The sequence below is a fragment of the Citrus clementina genome, unplaced genomic scaffold (assembly GCF_000493195.1).
Source record: "Citrus clementina cultivar Clemenules unplaced genomic scaffold, Citrus_clementina_v1.0 scaffold_7, whole genome shotgun sequence".
In the NCBI taxonomy this organism is placed as follows: Eukaryota; Viridiplantae; Streptophyta; class Magnoliopsida; order Sapindales; family Rutaceae; genus Citrus; species Citrus x clementina.
Genome location: NW_006262075.1, coordinates 10,666,972 through 10,684,644, shown reverse-complemented (window position 1 = coordinate 10,684,644; position 17,673 = coordinate 10,666,972). Strand labels below are relative to the sequence as shown.

Genomic DNA, 17,673 nt, shown 5'->3' with positions numbered 1-17,673 from the left:
GAAGTCAAGAATAGAGGTATTAATGCCTTCTTTTGTTAAGGGTTTTATACCAACTTGTATTAAGCCGATGTAAACATAATTAAAATTCTTATCTTTTAATTTCTTTAAAGAGTGTTCTGAAAATAGATGAATAGTTTCAAATGGCTTTGAAAGGGTTATGTCTCGTTCTTCAGTTTTTATGACATAATCATTTTTTAAAAAATCAAGCTTTTTTGTTTTGTAAATCATTTCTTTAGAGATCTTTGGTAATTCCCAATTATCAATTGCTTTATTAAAGTTTTCAATTACAAATTCTTCCGAATTCACAACATTTTTAGAATCACTAATTCTTCCAGAAGAAGAGCTAGAAAAGGACGATGCTCTACAGAGTAGAGAATCCATGAGTAAAACCTATATTATATATATATATATATATATATATATATATATATCTATATTCACGAATATAAAATTCGAGGGAATCAATGTTAAAAACTTAAAATTGTCCAAACACAAGCCTTCCAAGAAATGATCATCAATCAAAATTTGGAATTTTTTAGAATACCTCATATGTATTACAACTAACTGATGCATGTATAAAAAGTGTAATTGAATTTAATATAACCACTACTTATATGATGGTTTTTTAAAATAAATACACACATATCATAACATTATTTACGTATTGTATAATAACATGATACTTGTAATATATTCTAGAATTTCTCCCGAAAGTTGAGCCGAGGCATGTTTCCAAGAAATGACAACAAATTTTAAATTCGACACCGGCTCATTGATAAATAGAATTACAGTTTCCAAACGAGCCATCTCGTCTTTGGCCCAAAAGCAAATTAAACTTTTCTTTATCGCGCATTCACCCCAGCCAGTCCTTTTCGCCTTCGTTGAGATCACACCATAGGAAGCGTTTGCTCACCATCATTCTCATGTGATGACACTGTTTCACACTGCCTAGATTGCACTGTTATTAAAGCAGGGTATGTATGTCATATCCAAGAAAATCTTGATGCCTTGCAGAAGGAATTGCAAAAGTTAATTGAAGTAAGAAATGATGTGCAGATGAGGCTTATGGTTGCTGAACAACAACAACAAATGAAACGGCTGGAGCAAGTGCAAGGGTGGCTTTCAAGAGTGCAACATGTGCAAACTAAAGTTAGAGAACTGACGGGAGAAAGAAGCGGAGGCTTCTGTTCCATGAACTGCTTGTCAAGCTACAAGTTTGGAGAAAAAGTGGTCGAGACATTGCAAGATGTGCAGAGCTTAAGGAATGAAGGGAATTTCAAAGAGGTGGCTCAAGCTCGACCACTACCAGAAAATCTAGTTGATGAAAAAGCTCTTCCGCCAATATTAGTGGGCTTGCAAGATTCAACTAACCAAGTTTGGAGATGCCTCATGGAAGAAGAAGTGGGAATTCTTGGCCTGTACGGTATGGGAGGGGTCGGTAAAACCACCCTGTTAACGCTAATCAACAACAAGTTCTTTGACACACCAAATGATTTTGATCTTGTTATTTGGGTAGTGGTGTCTAAAGACTTGCAGCTTAAAAGGATTCAAGATTGTATTGCGAGGAAGATTGGTTTGTTTAGCAGGTCATGGAATAGCAAAAGTCTTTTAGAGAAGGCTGAGGATATATTCAAGGTCATGAAAAGAAAGAAGTTTGTGTTATTATTGGATGACATATGGGAGCCTGTTGATTTAGCTCAAGTGGGTTTACTTGTTCCAAGCGCCACACGTGCATCTAATAAGGTGGTTTTCACAACTCTTGAGTTTGAGATCGGCGGCCAAATGGAAGCTCACAAATCCTTCAAAGTAGAGTGCTTAGGATACGAGGATTCCTGGAAATTATTTGAGGTGAAAGTGGGAAGAGATACCCTTGATAGTCATCCTGATATTCCTGAGCTTGCTAAAACTGTAGTCAAGGAATGTGGTGGTTTGCCACTTGCTCTAATTACAGTCGGTCGAGCCATGGCTTCCAAGAAGACACCTCGAGAGTGGGAGCATGCAATTGAGGTCCTAAGCAGTTCAGCCTTTAAGTTTTCTAGCATGGAGAAAAAGGTACATTCTTCTTTGAAGTTAAGTTATGATTTTTTGGCCCAACGATGCATCGAGATTTTGTCTATTGTATTGTAGTTTATTTCCAGAAGATTATAGAATTTCCATAGAAGACTTGATAGATTGTTGGATATGTGAGGGGTTTTTAATGAATATGATGGAATCAGAGCTCGAAATCAAGGATATTCTCTTATCTGTACTCTGCTTCATGCATGCTTATTGGAGAAAGAAGAAGAAAATTGTGTAAAAATGCATGATGTGATCCGTGACATGGCTTTGTGGATTGCATCTACGATCGACGAGAAGGAAAAGTTTTTGGTGCTTGCAGGTGTAGGATTACAAAATGCACCAAGGATTACAAAATGCACCAGGGATTGGATTGTGGAAAGAGGTTACAAGGATGTCTCTGATGCAAAATAGAATTCGGAGACTTTTAGAGTCACCATCATCTCCTCATCTACAGACTTTGTTTCTCGGTTCCAATGATTTGAATGAGGTCAATAGAGATTTCTTTCAATTTATGGCATCTCTTAGAGTTTTGAAGTTATCAGATGGTAGTCTACCAGTCCATTTACTGACTGGAATTTCAAACCTGGTTTCATTGCAACATCTTGATCTAGCAAGAAGTAAAATCAGAAGATTACCAATGGAGTTAAAGTACTTGGTTCATCTTAAATGTTTGAATTTGGAGTTTACACGTCTCACTAGAATTCCACAACAAGTAATATCAAATCTAAAGATGTTACGAGTACTGAGAATGTATGAATGTGGTTCTGATAAACAAGAAGGAGATAGCATTTTGATTGGAGGCAGGGAAGTTTTGGTAGAGGAAATACTAAGTTTGGAACACTTAAATGTGCTGACCGTCACCTTGGAAAGCTTCTGTGCTCTTCGGATGTTGTTGGACTCTCCTAGGTTACAGAGCCTTAGCACGCCATCTCTCTGCCTTAAGCACTGCTGTCAATCAGAGTTGCTTGGTGTTCAATCAACGTCGGTCCCTGTTTATTCTTTAGCAGGTTTAAGGCATCTTCAAACACTTCATCTGGAATACAGTGATTTGGAAGATTTAAAGATTGACTATGCAGTGGAAGTACCAAAAATCCAACAGACTCGTGGTTTTCATAGTCTCCAAAACATTTGTATAAGCTACTCCAAATTGAAGCACCTGACATGGCTTATTGTTGCTCCAAATCTTAAGCATGTTCGGATCAGTAGTTGCCTGGATTTGGAAGAAATAATCAGCGTTGAAAAATTGGGTGAAGTTTCACCTGAGGTGATGCACAATCTGATCCCTCTTGCAAGAATTGAATATCTTATCCTAGAGGATTTAAAAAATTTGAAGAGTGCCTTGCCTTTCCCTCATCTGAAAGAAATCTCTGCAAGGGGATGTGCAAAGCTTAAGAAGCTGCCTCTTGATTGCATCAGCGGATTGGAACATAAAATTATTATTAAGGGACAATATCACTGGTGGAAGGAGCTGCAATGGGATGATCAAGTCACTCAAAACGCTTTTCGTCCCTGTTTCAAACTCACCATTTAAGTTGTCTGGTAGATGCTTCTCCTGGGTGTGTGGTGCGTCACTTGTTATTTTCATGTGTTTGTAATGTTGACTCTGTCCAATTAATGAAATGTTCTCTAGTTGAAAATTGCATAAATAACCAACAGTTTTTTGATTTACAAAAAATAACCCGATTTTATTTCCTGTTTATATTCTAGCAGAACCCTTTTCGGACCAAAATAGCCTCCAAAACCATACGAACATCCTTCTTAACAAAACTCTCTTTCGCTTTTTCATCATCAGACCATCTTTTTTTTTTTTTTTTGAAAAGAGATTTCAATTAAATCAATGAAGAAAGGAGATACATCACTTGTGAAGGGTATGAACCCTTCCACACAATAGTCTCGCGTTTCTTTAGAGCTAACTTAACTAAAGAGTGGGCAATAACATTACAAGATCTAGGCGTATACTTAATACTAACACACTCGAAGTTTTCTGCTAACTTCTGAATTTCTGAAACAACCCAATAGATCTCGGATATGCTGCCCTGCTTGTTGTTAATTAAATTGACCACACCTTGAGAATCTGATTCCACGATTACAGCCTTCACTTTAGCTTCTCTCGCCACCAACATACCCCATTCCATAGCTTCTGCCTCAGCATAAGAAACATCTTCATGAAACTTGGAAATCTTGATTGCAGCTGCTGTAACACGCCCCGAATCATCTCTAATCACTACCCCCAGCCCTACAAGATTCTTTTCGAAGTTGATAGCTGCATCAATGTTGACTTTTACAAAGCCATCTTGAGGGGGATTCCATGTCTGAGGAGGTACCCTCTGCTCTGTTTCACTGCAAGCCTCGACTAAAGAATGCACCCTCTTATAAGCTGCAATCATAACTTCAGCTTTAGCTACCATAATTTGGGGGTTCTCCCTTTTTCCTTTTGAATAGCAACTGATTCCTAGCATTCCATTTTACCCAAAAAGTCATTACCAACAACTCCAGGTCAGCTTTGCTTCTCATTCTTTTCATAGCATGCAGCAAACTTAAAATATCTTGACTGTGAGCTGCATTAATATCATCTTCAAAACAGATTAGCCTCCATACCTTCTTAGCCGATTTACAGGCCACTAGAGCATGAAATACATTTTCCATTCCCATTTTACACACTTGGCAAGTGGGTTCCTGGATTATCTTTTTCTTCCACAAATTCTCAGCTGAGGGGAGGAGGTTTTTAGCTGCCCTCCAGGTAAAAATTCTGATCTTTTGAGGCAAAGCAAGAGACCAAATAATATTCCATTCATTTTTTGAAGCCGCTGAGCTTGAAGGCATGGCTGGAAACTTTATTTGGAGAGCTGTCTGGTACCCACTTTTAACCGAGAACTGGCCATTTTTTCCATAATGCCAAATCAGCTCATCCTCCCTCGGTCTCCTAGGCAGAGAAATCTTAATAATTAAATCAGCATCCATCTTGTCGAAGTGCTCATAAATCCTCTTCTCATCCCAGTAGTTTGCCTTATTGATTAATTCAGAGACCATAGCATCAGATGGCAAAGTTGGCTTAAACACTGGCTGGAAAGTTGAAGGCTGTGGAATCCAATTAGCCTTATGAATGTGAATTTTCTGACCATTACCAACTCTCCACCTAGAGCCCGACAAATAATTTTCCTTCCCCACAGAATGCTTCTCCAAATATATGAAGGGTTTGAGCCGAACTTTGCATCCAAGAAATTTTTTGATTGGAAGTACTTGGCTTGCAGGACCCTTGCCACCAACGAGTCTGGACATTGCCATCATCAGACCATCTTAAACACTTAAAACAAACTACAATTACAACCAATAAATAATGATAACAACTAAAAGAATTAATAAGACAAAAACGATTTAATGTAATTAAAAACGCTCCTGTTATAGCGCCCCTATTCGATTACAGATGAACTTTAAGTTTGAGAGTAGATTTGTAGAACTGTTATGGTACAAGGGAAATTTGAAAGAGAACTTAAAAGACCAAAATACAATTACATCCTTAATTTATATAATTAAATGACCAAAATAGATCTATATTAGCACAATCTCGTTAAATTAATTCTCGGTAAATAGATAACCTTGATTAAATAATAGTTTTTGTTGGATCTGACTTGAGGCCAACGTGATAAATTAATAATTCGATAAATTTATTAGATAATAATTTTTTTTAAATCACATTATTCTGTAAGACCCAATTAATACATAGACTAATAATTAACTAATTTAAAACTAAATACATATGATAAGTCTAGAAAGCTTTTCTAAAATAAGTTTTTAGTGTTACTTGCTTTTTGAAATTGATTTCGGTTTGATTTTCACCTCTAACTTCTTGCAATGTTGAAAGAAGTTCCGACGTGGTATCATCACTTTATAACAATAAATTACTTAATGTCAATCACTTTGAATGCTTTTTGGTGTGAGACGGACTCTATAGTAGAATTGTCATCTTCAACTTCTTCCTCTTTATTGTTTCCTATTACACTTTCAATAATTTAGAGATTACTCAAAATCATAACCGTATCATGCAGTTTGACAGAATTACTACGTTCTCATACTACTTTTATATTTTATAAAAATTCCTATTATGAACGTGATATTATCTTTATAAATTAATAAATTATTAATTCATTAATATATTAATATGTGGGCTTGAGTGCAATGAATCGAAAACTTAGAGCCCCAAAACGGCTTCGTTTGGATCAAATGATTTTAGTCACTTGTCACGTGCAGCACGAGACATTTAAGTTTAAAGACGAAACAACTCAGCCCTTTGTCGTTTTGGAGAAACTTCAGTGGAATACGTGAGCTAGCTTGTGAAGGAACAAATCAAGTTTGTTAAATACCGTTACACACGTGTCCAGATTCTGTGCAATCTGGGTTTCAGCATCAGGAGTATAAAACTGGTTGTTGAGGGAGAAAGACGAGTGGTTTAGTGAGAGCTTGAGAGAGAGATTGAGGAGTGAGAGAGGTTTTTCTTGTTGCTTGTAATCTCTTGTTTAAAACCTCTGTATTTGTCTTCTTGATTTGTCAATAAATATTTTTCTGTGGCTTCTCCTGTTGATGTAGATTGTGCATTTCATGTACAATCGAACCACGTAAGATTATGTTTCTTGTGTGTTTGTGAAGTGCTTCTTGGTTAGGTTATACTCTGTGATATTAATCTTAAACCTAGGGCTAATTGGAATATGTGTTAGAGTCTTGATATCAAAGCTTGGTTTCTTCTGCAACTTGTTTGATCTTGGCTAGAGTCTCCTGGGTAGTGGTTTATCATCTTGAGTCTTAAGGGTGTTAAATCACTACATGTGGTATCAGAGCTGGAGTCTTGAAGCCCAAGATCCAAGTATGACTTCTACCAAGGTTGATCTTGAGAAGTTTAATGGGAAAAATAATTTCAACATGTGGAAGGTTAAGATGGAGGCAGTGTTAATAACTCAAGGTCTTAGAGATGCCCTACTACTAGTATCCAAGAAGGAGGGGAAATATATCTCTACATCAAAAACTCTAGAACAGATGGTAGAGATTGATAAGAAGGCCAAGGGAACTGTCATCTTGAGTCTTGCAGATTCTGTGATAAGGGAAGTGGCTAAAGAACCCACTTTTGCTGACCTATGGGCAAAACTAGAGAGCATTTACATGAAAAAGTCTCTGGCCAACAGGTTGTATATCAAGAAGAGGATGTTCACGTTAAAAATGCTTGAAGGCTCATCTCTTGATGAACATCTTGATGAGTTTAACAAAGTGTGTGACACTCTTGAAACCATAGATGCAACATTGGGTGATGAAGATAAAGCTTTACTTCTAATAAGTTCTTTACGTAAGTCATACGAGCACTTTATTGACACCTTGATGTATGGAAGGCAGACATTGTCTCTGGATGAAGTGAAGTCAGCTCTTAACACTAAAGAATTGCAAGGGAAGCAAGAAAGCCTTGGAAATGGTTCTGGTGAGGGGTTATCTGTAAAAACAAGACTATAAGGGAAGAAAAAGAAGCAAGGAAAGAATAAAGAAAAACAAAAGAATCTGAGATGTTTCCTGTGTCATAAAGAGGGGCATTTCAAGAAGGATTGTCCTGAAAAGAAGTTTCATAAAAAGGGAAAGGATGGTGATGCGGCTGTTGTAGAAGAAGAATGATATGAATCTGTTGGTGTTTGTGTAGCAACAGAGAGCAGAGACAGAGGTAAATGGGTACTTGACTCTGGTTGTACTTGACTGAGTATCATGACTTTGATGGGGGTAGAGTAATGATGGGTAATAATGTCATGTGTAAGATTATATGTATTGGAAATATAAGACTTAAACTCCATGATGGATCCATAAGGGAGCTTAAACAAGTGAGGTTTGTACCTGATCTTAAGAGAAATTTGATTTCTTTAGGGATGCTTGACCAAATGGGATATAGTGTTAAGAATGAGTCTGGTGAAATGATGATAATTAAGGGCACTGAAACCATCATGAAGTGTTTAAAGAAGAATGAAGTATTTGTCTTAGATGGGGAAGTAGTTACTGGTGAAGCATGGGTGTCAGTCAATGCCAATACTGACAAGGCCAGGCTATGGCATCTGAGGTTGAGGCATATTGGGGTGAGAGGACTTAAAGAGTTAGATAAGCAAGGTTTATTAGAAGGTGATAAGATTGGTGATCTATAATTCTGTGAGAGTCGTGTCTTAGGGAAGGCAACTTGAGCTAGTTTTAATAGGTCAGTTCACAAGTCTAAGGACAAGCTGAAATATGTTCATTCTGACTTGTGGGGACCTGCACAACAGATATCTCTAGGTGGTAACATATACTTCTTGTCCATTATAGATGACTACTCTAGGAGGGTGTGAGTTTATACTCTCAAGAGCAAAGATCAAGTTTTTGAGAAGTTCTTTGAATAGAAAAACTTGGTTGAAAATCAATGTGGAAAGAATGTTAAAAAGCTCAGAACAGACAATGGTTTAGAATTTTGTAATCAAAGGTTTGGTAGCTTCTGTGCAAAGGAGGGAATAACTAGACATAAAATAGTGAGGTTAACACCTCAGCAAAATGGGTTAGCTGAAATGATGAACATGACACTCATGGAGAGGGTGGGGAGTATGCTGGTTCAATCCAAACTTCCAAAGACTTTGTGGGCAGAAATACTTTTAACTGCTTGTCATCTAGTTAACCTAAGTCCCTCTACAACAATTGATTTCAAAACACCTTATGAGAAGTGGACTGGTCAACTAGCAAACTATGGAAACCTGAGAGCATTTGGCTGTCCAACTTATGCCCACACAAGCCAAAGAAAGCTAGCTCCTAGGGCTTTGAAGGGTTTCTTCATAGGATATCCAGAGGGGGTAAAGGGCTATAAGATCTGGTGCATAGACTTAAGTCCACCCAGATGCATCATAAGTAGGGATGTGACCATTAATGAAAGAGATTTACTAAATCAGAAGTCAGCTCAACAGCCAATTGAGGAATGTACTGAGACTGGTATAAAGCAACAGTTTGAGGTGGAGCTTCCTAAGTCTGATGAATCACTGGAAGCTGTAGATTCAGGTGGAGTCACTAACAGTTCAGGTGATTCAGAAATTCCTCAACAAGAACAAGAGTCTAAGGAACATGAGCAAGGCTACCAACTAACTAGAGATAGAGCCAAGAGACAAATCAAATAGACCAGAATGTATTGATATGCTGATCTTATCTCATATGCTCTAGCAGCTGCACATCAGATTGATGAAGATAAACCAAAAGCCTACAAAGAAGCAGTCCAAAGCAAGTTTAGCAAGGAGTGGCAGTAAGCCATGGATGAAGAAATTATGTCTCTCTATAAAAATAACACCTGGGAACTGGTTAAGAAACCTGATAAGAGGAGGGTTGTAGACTGTAAATGGATCTTTAAGATAAAAGATGGTTTGACAGGAGATGAACCAAAAAGATTCAAAGCTAGACTGGTGGCAAAATGGTATACAAAAAAAGAAAGGGGTTGATTTCAAGGAGGTATTTTCACCAGTTGTCAGACATGCCTTCATAAGAGTGATTCTAGCTCTGACTGCAGTACAAGACATGGAACTTGATCAACTCGATGTCAAGACTGCATTTTTGCATGAAAGACTCTAAGAAGAAATCTTCATGACTCAACCTGAGGGGTATGTGGACTTCATGAAACCTAGACATGTATGCCTGCTCAAGAAGTCTCTTTATGGTTTAAAATAGCCCCCAAGACAGTGGTATCTCAGGTTTGATGAGTTCATGATAACAAATGAATTCATGAGATGCAACTATGACTGCTGTGTGTATTTCAAGCTGCTGGAAAATGATCACTACATCTATCTTCCTTCTATATGTAGATAACATGCTGATAACTTGCAAATAGAGGGAAAAAATAGAAAAGTTGAAGGTAATACTGAACTCAGAATTTGACATGAAGGACTTGGGGACTACTAAGAAGATTTTAGGTGTAGAAATTAAAAGAAACTGAGCAAAGGGGGAAATATTTCTCAGTCATGAGAGATATTTGACTAAGGTTCTGGAAACCTACAAGATGCTGGATTCTAAGCCTGTACTAACTCCTCTAGCAGCTCACTTCAAACTGAGTAATCAGTTGTGTCCAAAAACTGATGAAGAGAAGCTTGATATGAAAAATGTTCCCTATGCTAATGCTGTAGGTTGCTTGATGTATGCTATGGTGCTTACTCGACCAGACCTATTGTTGAGTGTTAGAAAATTTATATTTATAAAGGAGAAAATCATCATTTTACACTTCAAGTCTTACCAACACCCTTACTTTTATGTATTTAAGCTTCTTGTGATTTAATTACGTGTGTTTTATTTTAATTAAGTATTTTATATATTTTAGGGGTATTATAGTCATTTCACAATGAACGAGAGATTGGACGGCAAAACGGACATCACTTTTGAACTTAGGACGGTCGAAAACCTTAAGAGGAACATAAAAGGAAAAATAACACTGTTCACATGTACGATACCGTCTACGTTACTGTTCACGACACTGTTTACATAGACGGATCGATGACATGGCATTGACCGATGATGTGGCATTGACTGATGAGGTGTCACGATTCTGTTGGACTAAAATTCTTATGCACTGTTGATTGGTGACGTGGCAGTATGTTAGTGGACCAAAAATTACGCGTACAGTACATTCATTACACATGATTATTTTCAACCAAACCGCGTCACTGTTCAAGCCGGGTCAAACCGTGTTACTGTTCAAACCGCGTAGTCAAACTGCGTACTGTTGATTGATGACATGGCGCAATCCAGAGTGTCCAAACTGTTTTTAATCTGATGGCCATGATGTACTCAATGTATCTATAAAAAAAGGGGCTCTCCCCCCCTAATTTGATAGCTCTGAATCCATTTTTGGACTCCATTTTCTGTAATTCCTTCTCTATCTTGTATTTTCTACGTATTTTAATAAATTTCCATTTTACCCCTAGTTCAATTATGAATAGCTAATTTTCTTTCAAACTTGGGTTGAAGGTGAAATCTCAACATGTGTCATGAGCTTTATTTGGTAAATTTATTTTCTTTTCCCCTTTAATTTTTGTGGATGATTTGACTTTTCGTAGACAAATAATAATAATCTTGTCTAGATATCGCCCTGGTTACACCGGCTCTCTAGTACAATGTTATTATTATTTAGCACGATAAGCCCTTAGCACCATATTGATTAGAGTGTGGTTCATGAGGTGTAGATTCCCCCCCTCATGATTTAATTAGCATTAATAAGGAATATTTAACCCATGGTGCATGTTGATACGGATCCAGATACCCAAGTACGTCATTTCAATAGATTTCTCTTCAATTTATTCTCGCCATTTCAATTCCAATTTTAGGATAATCTAAGCCACTTTCACCACAAATCCAACCATTCTCATAGAAAATTAATTCTACATATAATTAAAATCTACCTCCTCGTGGGATCGACACTCATCACCATTGATCTATTCTACAATAGATTCGTGCACTTGCGAGTTCAATAAAATTTGCACTACACCTATCCCACTCAGTGAGTGTAGTTAGTAGATATATGGCACAAACAGGAAGCGAACACTGGAGAGCTGTCAGATGGATAATGAGATACTTAAATGGTTCCTTAAGCCATGGATTAGTATATGGAAGATCCAGAGGGAGAGGTCATGGGCTGCTGGGGTTTGTAGATTCAGATTATGCAGGAGACTTGGATAAGAAAAGGTCACTCACAGGCTTCATGTTTATGTATGAAGGATGCCGCATCAACTGGAAGGCAACTCTGTAGCATGTGGTTGCTCTCTCAACCACAAAAGCTGAGTATACAGCTACCACAGAAGCTGTAAAGGAAGCCTTATGGCTGCAGGGGTTGTTTGGTGAATTGGGAGTGAGGCAGAAGTCAGTGACTATACATTGTAACAGTTCCAGTGTCATTCATTTGTGTAAGAACCCTGCACACCATGAAAAAACCAAACACATAGATATAAAACTTCATTTCATCAGAAACGAAGTATCTCAAGGAGTTGTGAAGGATGGCCAAGGTGCATACAGATGAAAATCCAGCAGATATACTGACTAAAGCGGTTCCTTCAGCTAAGTTCAACATGTGCTTAGACTTAGCTGGTATGAGCAGCTACTAAGTTGATAAGAAAAAGGAGGAGAAAGCAGGAAAAGGAGTTTTGATTCAAGGTAGAGAAATGTGGGCTTGAGTGCAATGAATCGAAAACTCAGAGCCCAAAAACGGCTTCGTTTGGATCAAATGGTTTCAGTCACTTGTCACGTGCAGCACGAGACATTTAAGTTTAAAGACGAAACGACTCAGCCCTCTGTCGTTTTGGAGAAACTTAAGTGGAGCACGTGAGCTAGCTTGTGAAGGAACAAATCAAGTTTTTTAAATACCGTCACACACGTGTCCAGATTCTGTGCAATTTGGGTTTCAGCATCAGGAGTATAAAACTGGTTGTTGAGGGAGAAAGACGAGTGGTTCAGTGAGAGCTTGAGAGAGAGATTGAGGAGTGAGAGAGGTTCTTCTTGTTGCTTGTAATCTCTTGTTTAAAAGCTCTGTATTTGTCTTTTTTATTCATCAATAAATCTTTTTTTGTGGCTTCTCCCGTGGATGTAGATTGTGCATTTCATGCACAATCGAACCACGTAAGATTATGTTTCTTGTGTGTTTGTGAAGTGCTTCTTAGTTAGGTTATACTCTGTGATATTAATCTTAGACTTAGGGCTAATTGGAATATGTGTTAGAGTCTTGATATCAAAGCTTAGTTTCTTCTGCAACTTATTTGATCTTGGCTAGAGTCTCCTGGGCAGTGGTTTATCATCTTGAGTCTTAAGGGGTGTTAAATCACTACATAATATTAACTAAATTAATAAATTTTTATAGTCCCAAGAGTAGTAATTTATCAAAGTTCTACTATATTTACTATAGCCTACAACATATTCATATTGCATGGGAGATATTAATTATGACTTGCATAAATAGTAGTCATAAGGAAAGGGAAAATGACTTTGCTAAAGAGCATTTTAGTCTAGGAATCTTTGAAGACGGAGTACGTGTTGAATAAACGCAACTAAACAAATTAAATCTACTTACCATGTGAGAAAGTCACAAAAAGAGACAAATCAATTTATAACCAAATACTTTAGTTTGAAATCGCACATATTAATATTGTAGTACAATATTATACGACAAGCGTGCCAATCTCGAGTTATATTGACTCAAACATAGACTCATTTCCAAGTAGAGTTAGAATTGCATTTTTTATTTGCTTGTATATTTCTCTTTCTTTTCTAATACGTGTAAATCAAGCTAGAGTTCACATTTTTCAATATGCCTTTGGATTTTGATTAATTAGTAGAATTAGTTGTGACTGATGAGGCTAATGCTTAAAAAATATTTTGTTGTTTAAGCTAGTGCTTGGATTGTCTTAACGGATAGGATGCTTTTAGCAATTTGTTTGATTCAAAGATAACTTTGGAATATTGCAAGCTATGTTCTGTTTTTACAATTTTAAAATTAGGATAATCTCGTTTATTGCGAAGGTTATAGAGAATATTCTTGTAATGTCAGCTTAAGGGTATCATATTTTTCAAACAGTCATCCTTGATATAGGATCAGACGAGCATGTGAAGCGAGTAATAAATGAAATCAATGCTGATAAAATATTTACTTTCTTTTCAAAAAATTGAGAAAGAAATTGGTTTTTACTTTTTCTGTTTCTCGAATTTTTTTACTACTATTTTTAGGTACTTTTTTTTCCTGTTTTTGTGTTATTTTTTTAATAAATTGATATTTTTATTGATATATAAATATATATATATATATATATATTTATATTTATTTATTGAATGAGGTTTCCTTTCTTTCTACTATAGTATTTATTATTATTTTTTCTTCCACACTTTTGCAGTTTGCGCTTGATATTTAATTTTTATTCTAAGTGTTGGATGTTCTATTTAACTTTTATGTCAAGTGTCAAAAGCCCACGTCCACACAATGAAGAGGACTTGTGTCATTTTACCATTTAAGTTAATCCAATAAGTGAGCATCTGAGAGCTCGGGTTTATTTTAATTAATTAGAAAATAGAACTGCGCTTTGCGCGGTTTTAAAAAAAAAATTTAGTATTATTCTTTTTTTTATTCTACTTTTAACGATTTATTCTATTCGATTAAGAGACAAGACTTAAAAAAACATGAAAAAAATAAAGCAAAGCTAAAAGTAAAAAGATTTTTTAATTATTTAAAATTGCATTAGTTAAATTAACATCATGGAAATAGAAGTGCCATAGATGCACCTTGTCTAAGCCAAAACCTTGGAAACCTGAGGTTGATATATCACCGCGATGCCACTTGGAGAAGGAGCAGAAGATGCATCACAGTAACCTCTCAGTATGTTCCCTTCTTCGGCAGTGAATCCGAGAGAGGTGAGCATTGCAGGCCAGCAATTACGGGTATCAGCCTGGCTATTAAGGAAGAATATAACAATCTCATTTGAGCATGATTTTAGCTCCATTAACGTGTTCCAGCACTCCGTTAGGCCTTCACTAACTTCAAGTCTTGTTACAAGATCGTTGCATGGTTTCATATTGTTGTTGAGGCGATCATTCCTGCTGGTTGCATTTGCAATATTTGCTATGATCAGACAAGTGAAGGCCAAAATAAAAAATACATGTTTTAGAGTCATTGCTATTTTCTGTTCTTTTATGTTGTGTTTATATTTACGTGGAATATCATATTTTTTGTTGCTATTTATAAATTAAGGTGAGGCAAAGGAGAAGAGTGATTAAAAATATTTATAAATCATTGCTTAATTTATTATCAAGAATGTTTCAATTAGAGAAAATAATAGGTCTTTTGATGAACTGTTACGTATTGATTGTGTAATAACAATCAAATTAATTATGAGAAGATGAAAAGCTAAATTTGAAAGAAAATTTCTCTGTTTATTAGTTAATAGAAAATATATAAAGATGAGAAATGGTGATGCCACATCACATCTTGTAGTCCCAACTTTATATAAATATATAGATAGATGGGTTTGAGAGCAATTTACACCCTTTAATCCCTCTCCAAACCCCTTATGAGAATTTGAGGAGCTATTTTTAATACTTAATTAACACTTCAATATTTCAGAACTGATCTTCTTTTGATTTTCTTAACCCACTAGTAATCGTCTTCATCTCTTATTATTATTATTATTTTAAATATTATATACAATACATTTTATATGTAAGCCATTGAAATATAGCACTAAGCCCCCGAAGTCCAACATAGGAAAAAAAAATTATTATAACTATTAGGCAGGTTCGAACCGTCTAATTTAAACTTAAGGGAGAAGGTGCTTAACAACTCAGTCAAAAAATTATTGCTCTCTTTTTTGTACTTTAATCTAGTAAACGATGATGAAAGTTAAATTAAAACATAAGCCACATTTATGACTAGTTGAAACATATTTTTAAATTATTTAATTCTTTATTTTAAAATTATTTAGGAATTATGGTTACTTTGTAATCAATAACTACCCTTCGTGAGCAAAGCCAAAATTAATTTTTTTTTAAATTTGTATCTCTCTACCATCCCTAAGACAAATTCGGATGACTAACTAAATAGAATTGTTTGAAAATCACTCGGTTGAGCTCTTGATAACAAAATTATAAATTATCAGTGACTATACTTAATTAGAACTAATTAATCCAATTTCTTCCACCTCAATTGTATGGCATTTATCATATGACACCAATAATTAACTCAAACAACAATGAAACTTACACTAACTACCAATTTCATAACTACAAATTATATATAGAACTGTCATAACTTAGATTGTGGTATTACATTATGAGAAATGGAAGAGCATTTTCCCAAGGGAGTTGGATCCAAGGAGGCAAATCCAAGTAACTCTCTATCAAGTTCTAAAAGAGCCAAGTCTTCTTCAAGCAAATGCAGCCATGCCTCAATCCCATCCCCCGATCTTGTATCTGAAAGAATGACAAAATTCGCGAACTGAACAATTGATCCATCAAAACTGGTAAAGTTCATCCAAATAGGCTTCCCCCATCCAAAATCAATATCATAAAAAGGAAAATTACACACACTGCTAAAGCTAATTCTATCTTTTGCGTCAGCAAACACTTCTTTATTCTCATCTTTGATACCTTCGCAAAGGCTAATAAGCGACCCTTCACCATCACCTTGAAGACGTTTTACAACTTTCGTAAATGATTCCCTCAGCTTCCATACCAGGCCATCCAATTCTACTTCATCATCATGATCTTTGCACAAAGCATCTGCATTCCAAACGAAATTCCCAAAAGAATTTTCTGACAGCGGCGGCCTGACCAGTGGCCGCAAATTTAAAACGCGGGTCAATAGATTTGGTTTGTACGAACCTGATTTTGCTTTGAAGGCAGCCATGATGCGCTTGGAAATAAGTGCTGTCACGACCTCAACACGTGATGGATTTTGCAACGACGTTGAGCTAGTCGTTGCCTTGGCTTTTAAATTGGCTATTGCTTGGGCATCAAATACAAATCTCCTCACAACAAATTTGCCACTCTTGGAAAATGCAGTAGCTTCTCTTGGGTATGTATGATCATTTTGTGGAAATAAAGATGAAATTTCATAATTAGGACATATTGATGTGTCTTCACCAATATTCTTACCTGCTCTGGCGGCCCAACTCATCAGAAATGAGCCTAATGTTACTCCATCAGCAACCATGTGCAAAATACAAGCACAAATGACAAGGCCACCACATGAAAATCTTGTTACCTGTATTTTACCCACATGAGCTCCTGCAATTTCTTTACTCTGCCGCTGCTCATTGCCCACCACTGGATGGAATTTAAAGATCACCAAAGAGAGATCAGGTCGGTTGAGAAATTCATTAAGTGTGCATTTGGCTCGAGCCTCCGCAAAATAAATCCCTTCGTCGTTGCAATCAACGGAGAGCTTATCTTTCATCTTTCCGGCAAGTGGGTAAAAGGAAGATAAGGTTTCCGACAGAGACTGCTTTAGCAGTTGCAATCTTTTGGAGACAATTTGATCAATATCAGTGGAGCTAATTGAAAGTTCTGTGTCTTGTTTAAGGGGATAGTATAGGGAAACAGGTGGATAGCAGTGATCATGAAGTTGATCCAAGAGAGAGAGCTTGTAGGTTTTGAGGTGAAGAGGTGTTGGGGAAGAAGGTTTTATGAACTCTTTTGAAATTATTTCCACATCCATTGTCTTTCCCTCAAAAGCTTTTCTCTGTGGAGTTATCAGAAAGCTACTGGGGGTATTGTAGTCTGTTTCATGTAAATTGATTATGCAAGGGTTCTATAAACTAAAGCCAAGTAATATATTCGTCAAAAAGATCATTTTTACTCTTCATTTGTGTATGTATTTTTATGATATACTGTTTTAGTACTTAGAATGAATTGAGTATTAAACACTTGTGAGAGGCCCATAGGAAAATAGGAGAATAGCTTTTTGATTGCTCTCTCTCTCTCTTTTTTATTTTTTAAGATCAAAATTGCATCCATTTACAAAGCATAAGGTGCTATTAAGTTGTTTACAGACTAATGCTGTTGGCAACTTGGCATAAATGACAAATGAAGAATTGGACTGCAGAGAATCCATCGGTGCAACTAAAA

At 36.3% G+C, this 17,673-nt stretch overlaps 2 protein-coding genes and 1 pseudogene across 2 annotated transcripts; 1 reads left to right on the top strand and 2 right to left on the bottom strand.

Moving 5' to 3' along the window:
- LOC18035861 overlaps positions 1-3,589 on the top strand; it is a 6,469-nt pseudogene extending 2,880 nt beyond the window's left edge.
- Positions 3,590-14,339: 10,750 nt separating this feature from the next.
- On the bottom strand, positions 14,340-14,723 carry LOC112096724 (egg cell-secreted protein 1.4-like). Its single transcript, XM_024180157.1, has one exon. The coding sequence runs from the start codon at positions 14,721-14,723 to the stop codon at positions 14,340-14,342; it is 384 nt and encodes a 127-aa protein (XP_024035925.1).
- A 1,127-nt stretch (positions 14,724-15,850) lies between these two features.
- On the bottom strand, positions 15,851-17,356 carry LOC18037525 (vinorine synthase). Its single transcript, XM_006427106.2, has one exon. It carries the CDS (start codon positions 17,261-17,263, stop codon positions 15,851-15,853), a length of 1,413 nt encoding a protein of 470 aa, XP_006427169.1. The 5' UTR covers positions 17,264-17,356.
- Between the last annotated feature and the right edge of the window lie 317 nt (positions 17,357-17,673).

What these genes read in the sequence shown, in the direction of transcription:
- LOC112096724 (XM_024180157.1), bottom strand. Translation starts at nt 14,723, where the DNA reads ATGACTCTAAAACATGTATTTTTTATTTTGGCCTTCACTTGTCTGATC.
- LOC18037525 (XM_006427106.2), bottom strand. Translation starts at nt 17,263, where the DNA reads ATGGATGTGGAAATAATTTCAAAAGAGTTCATAAAACCTTCTTCCCCA.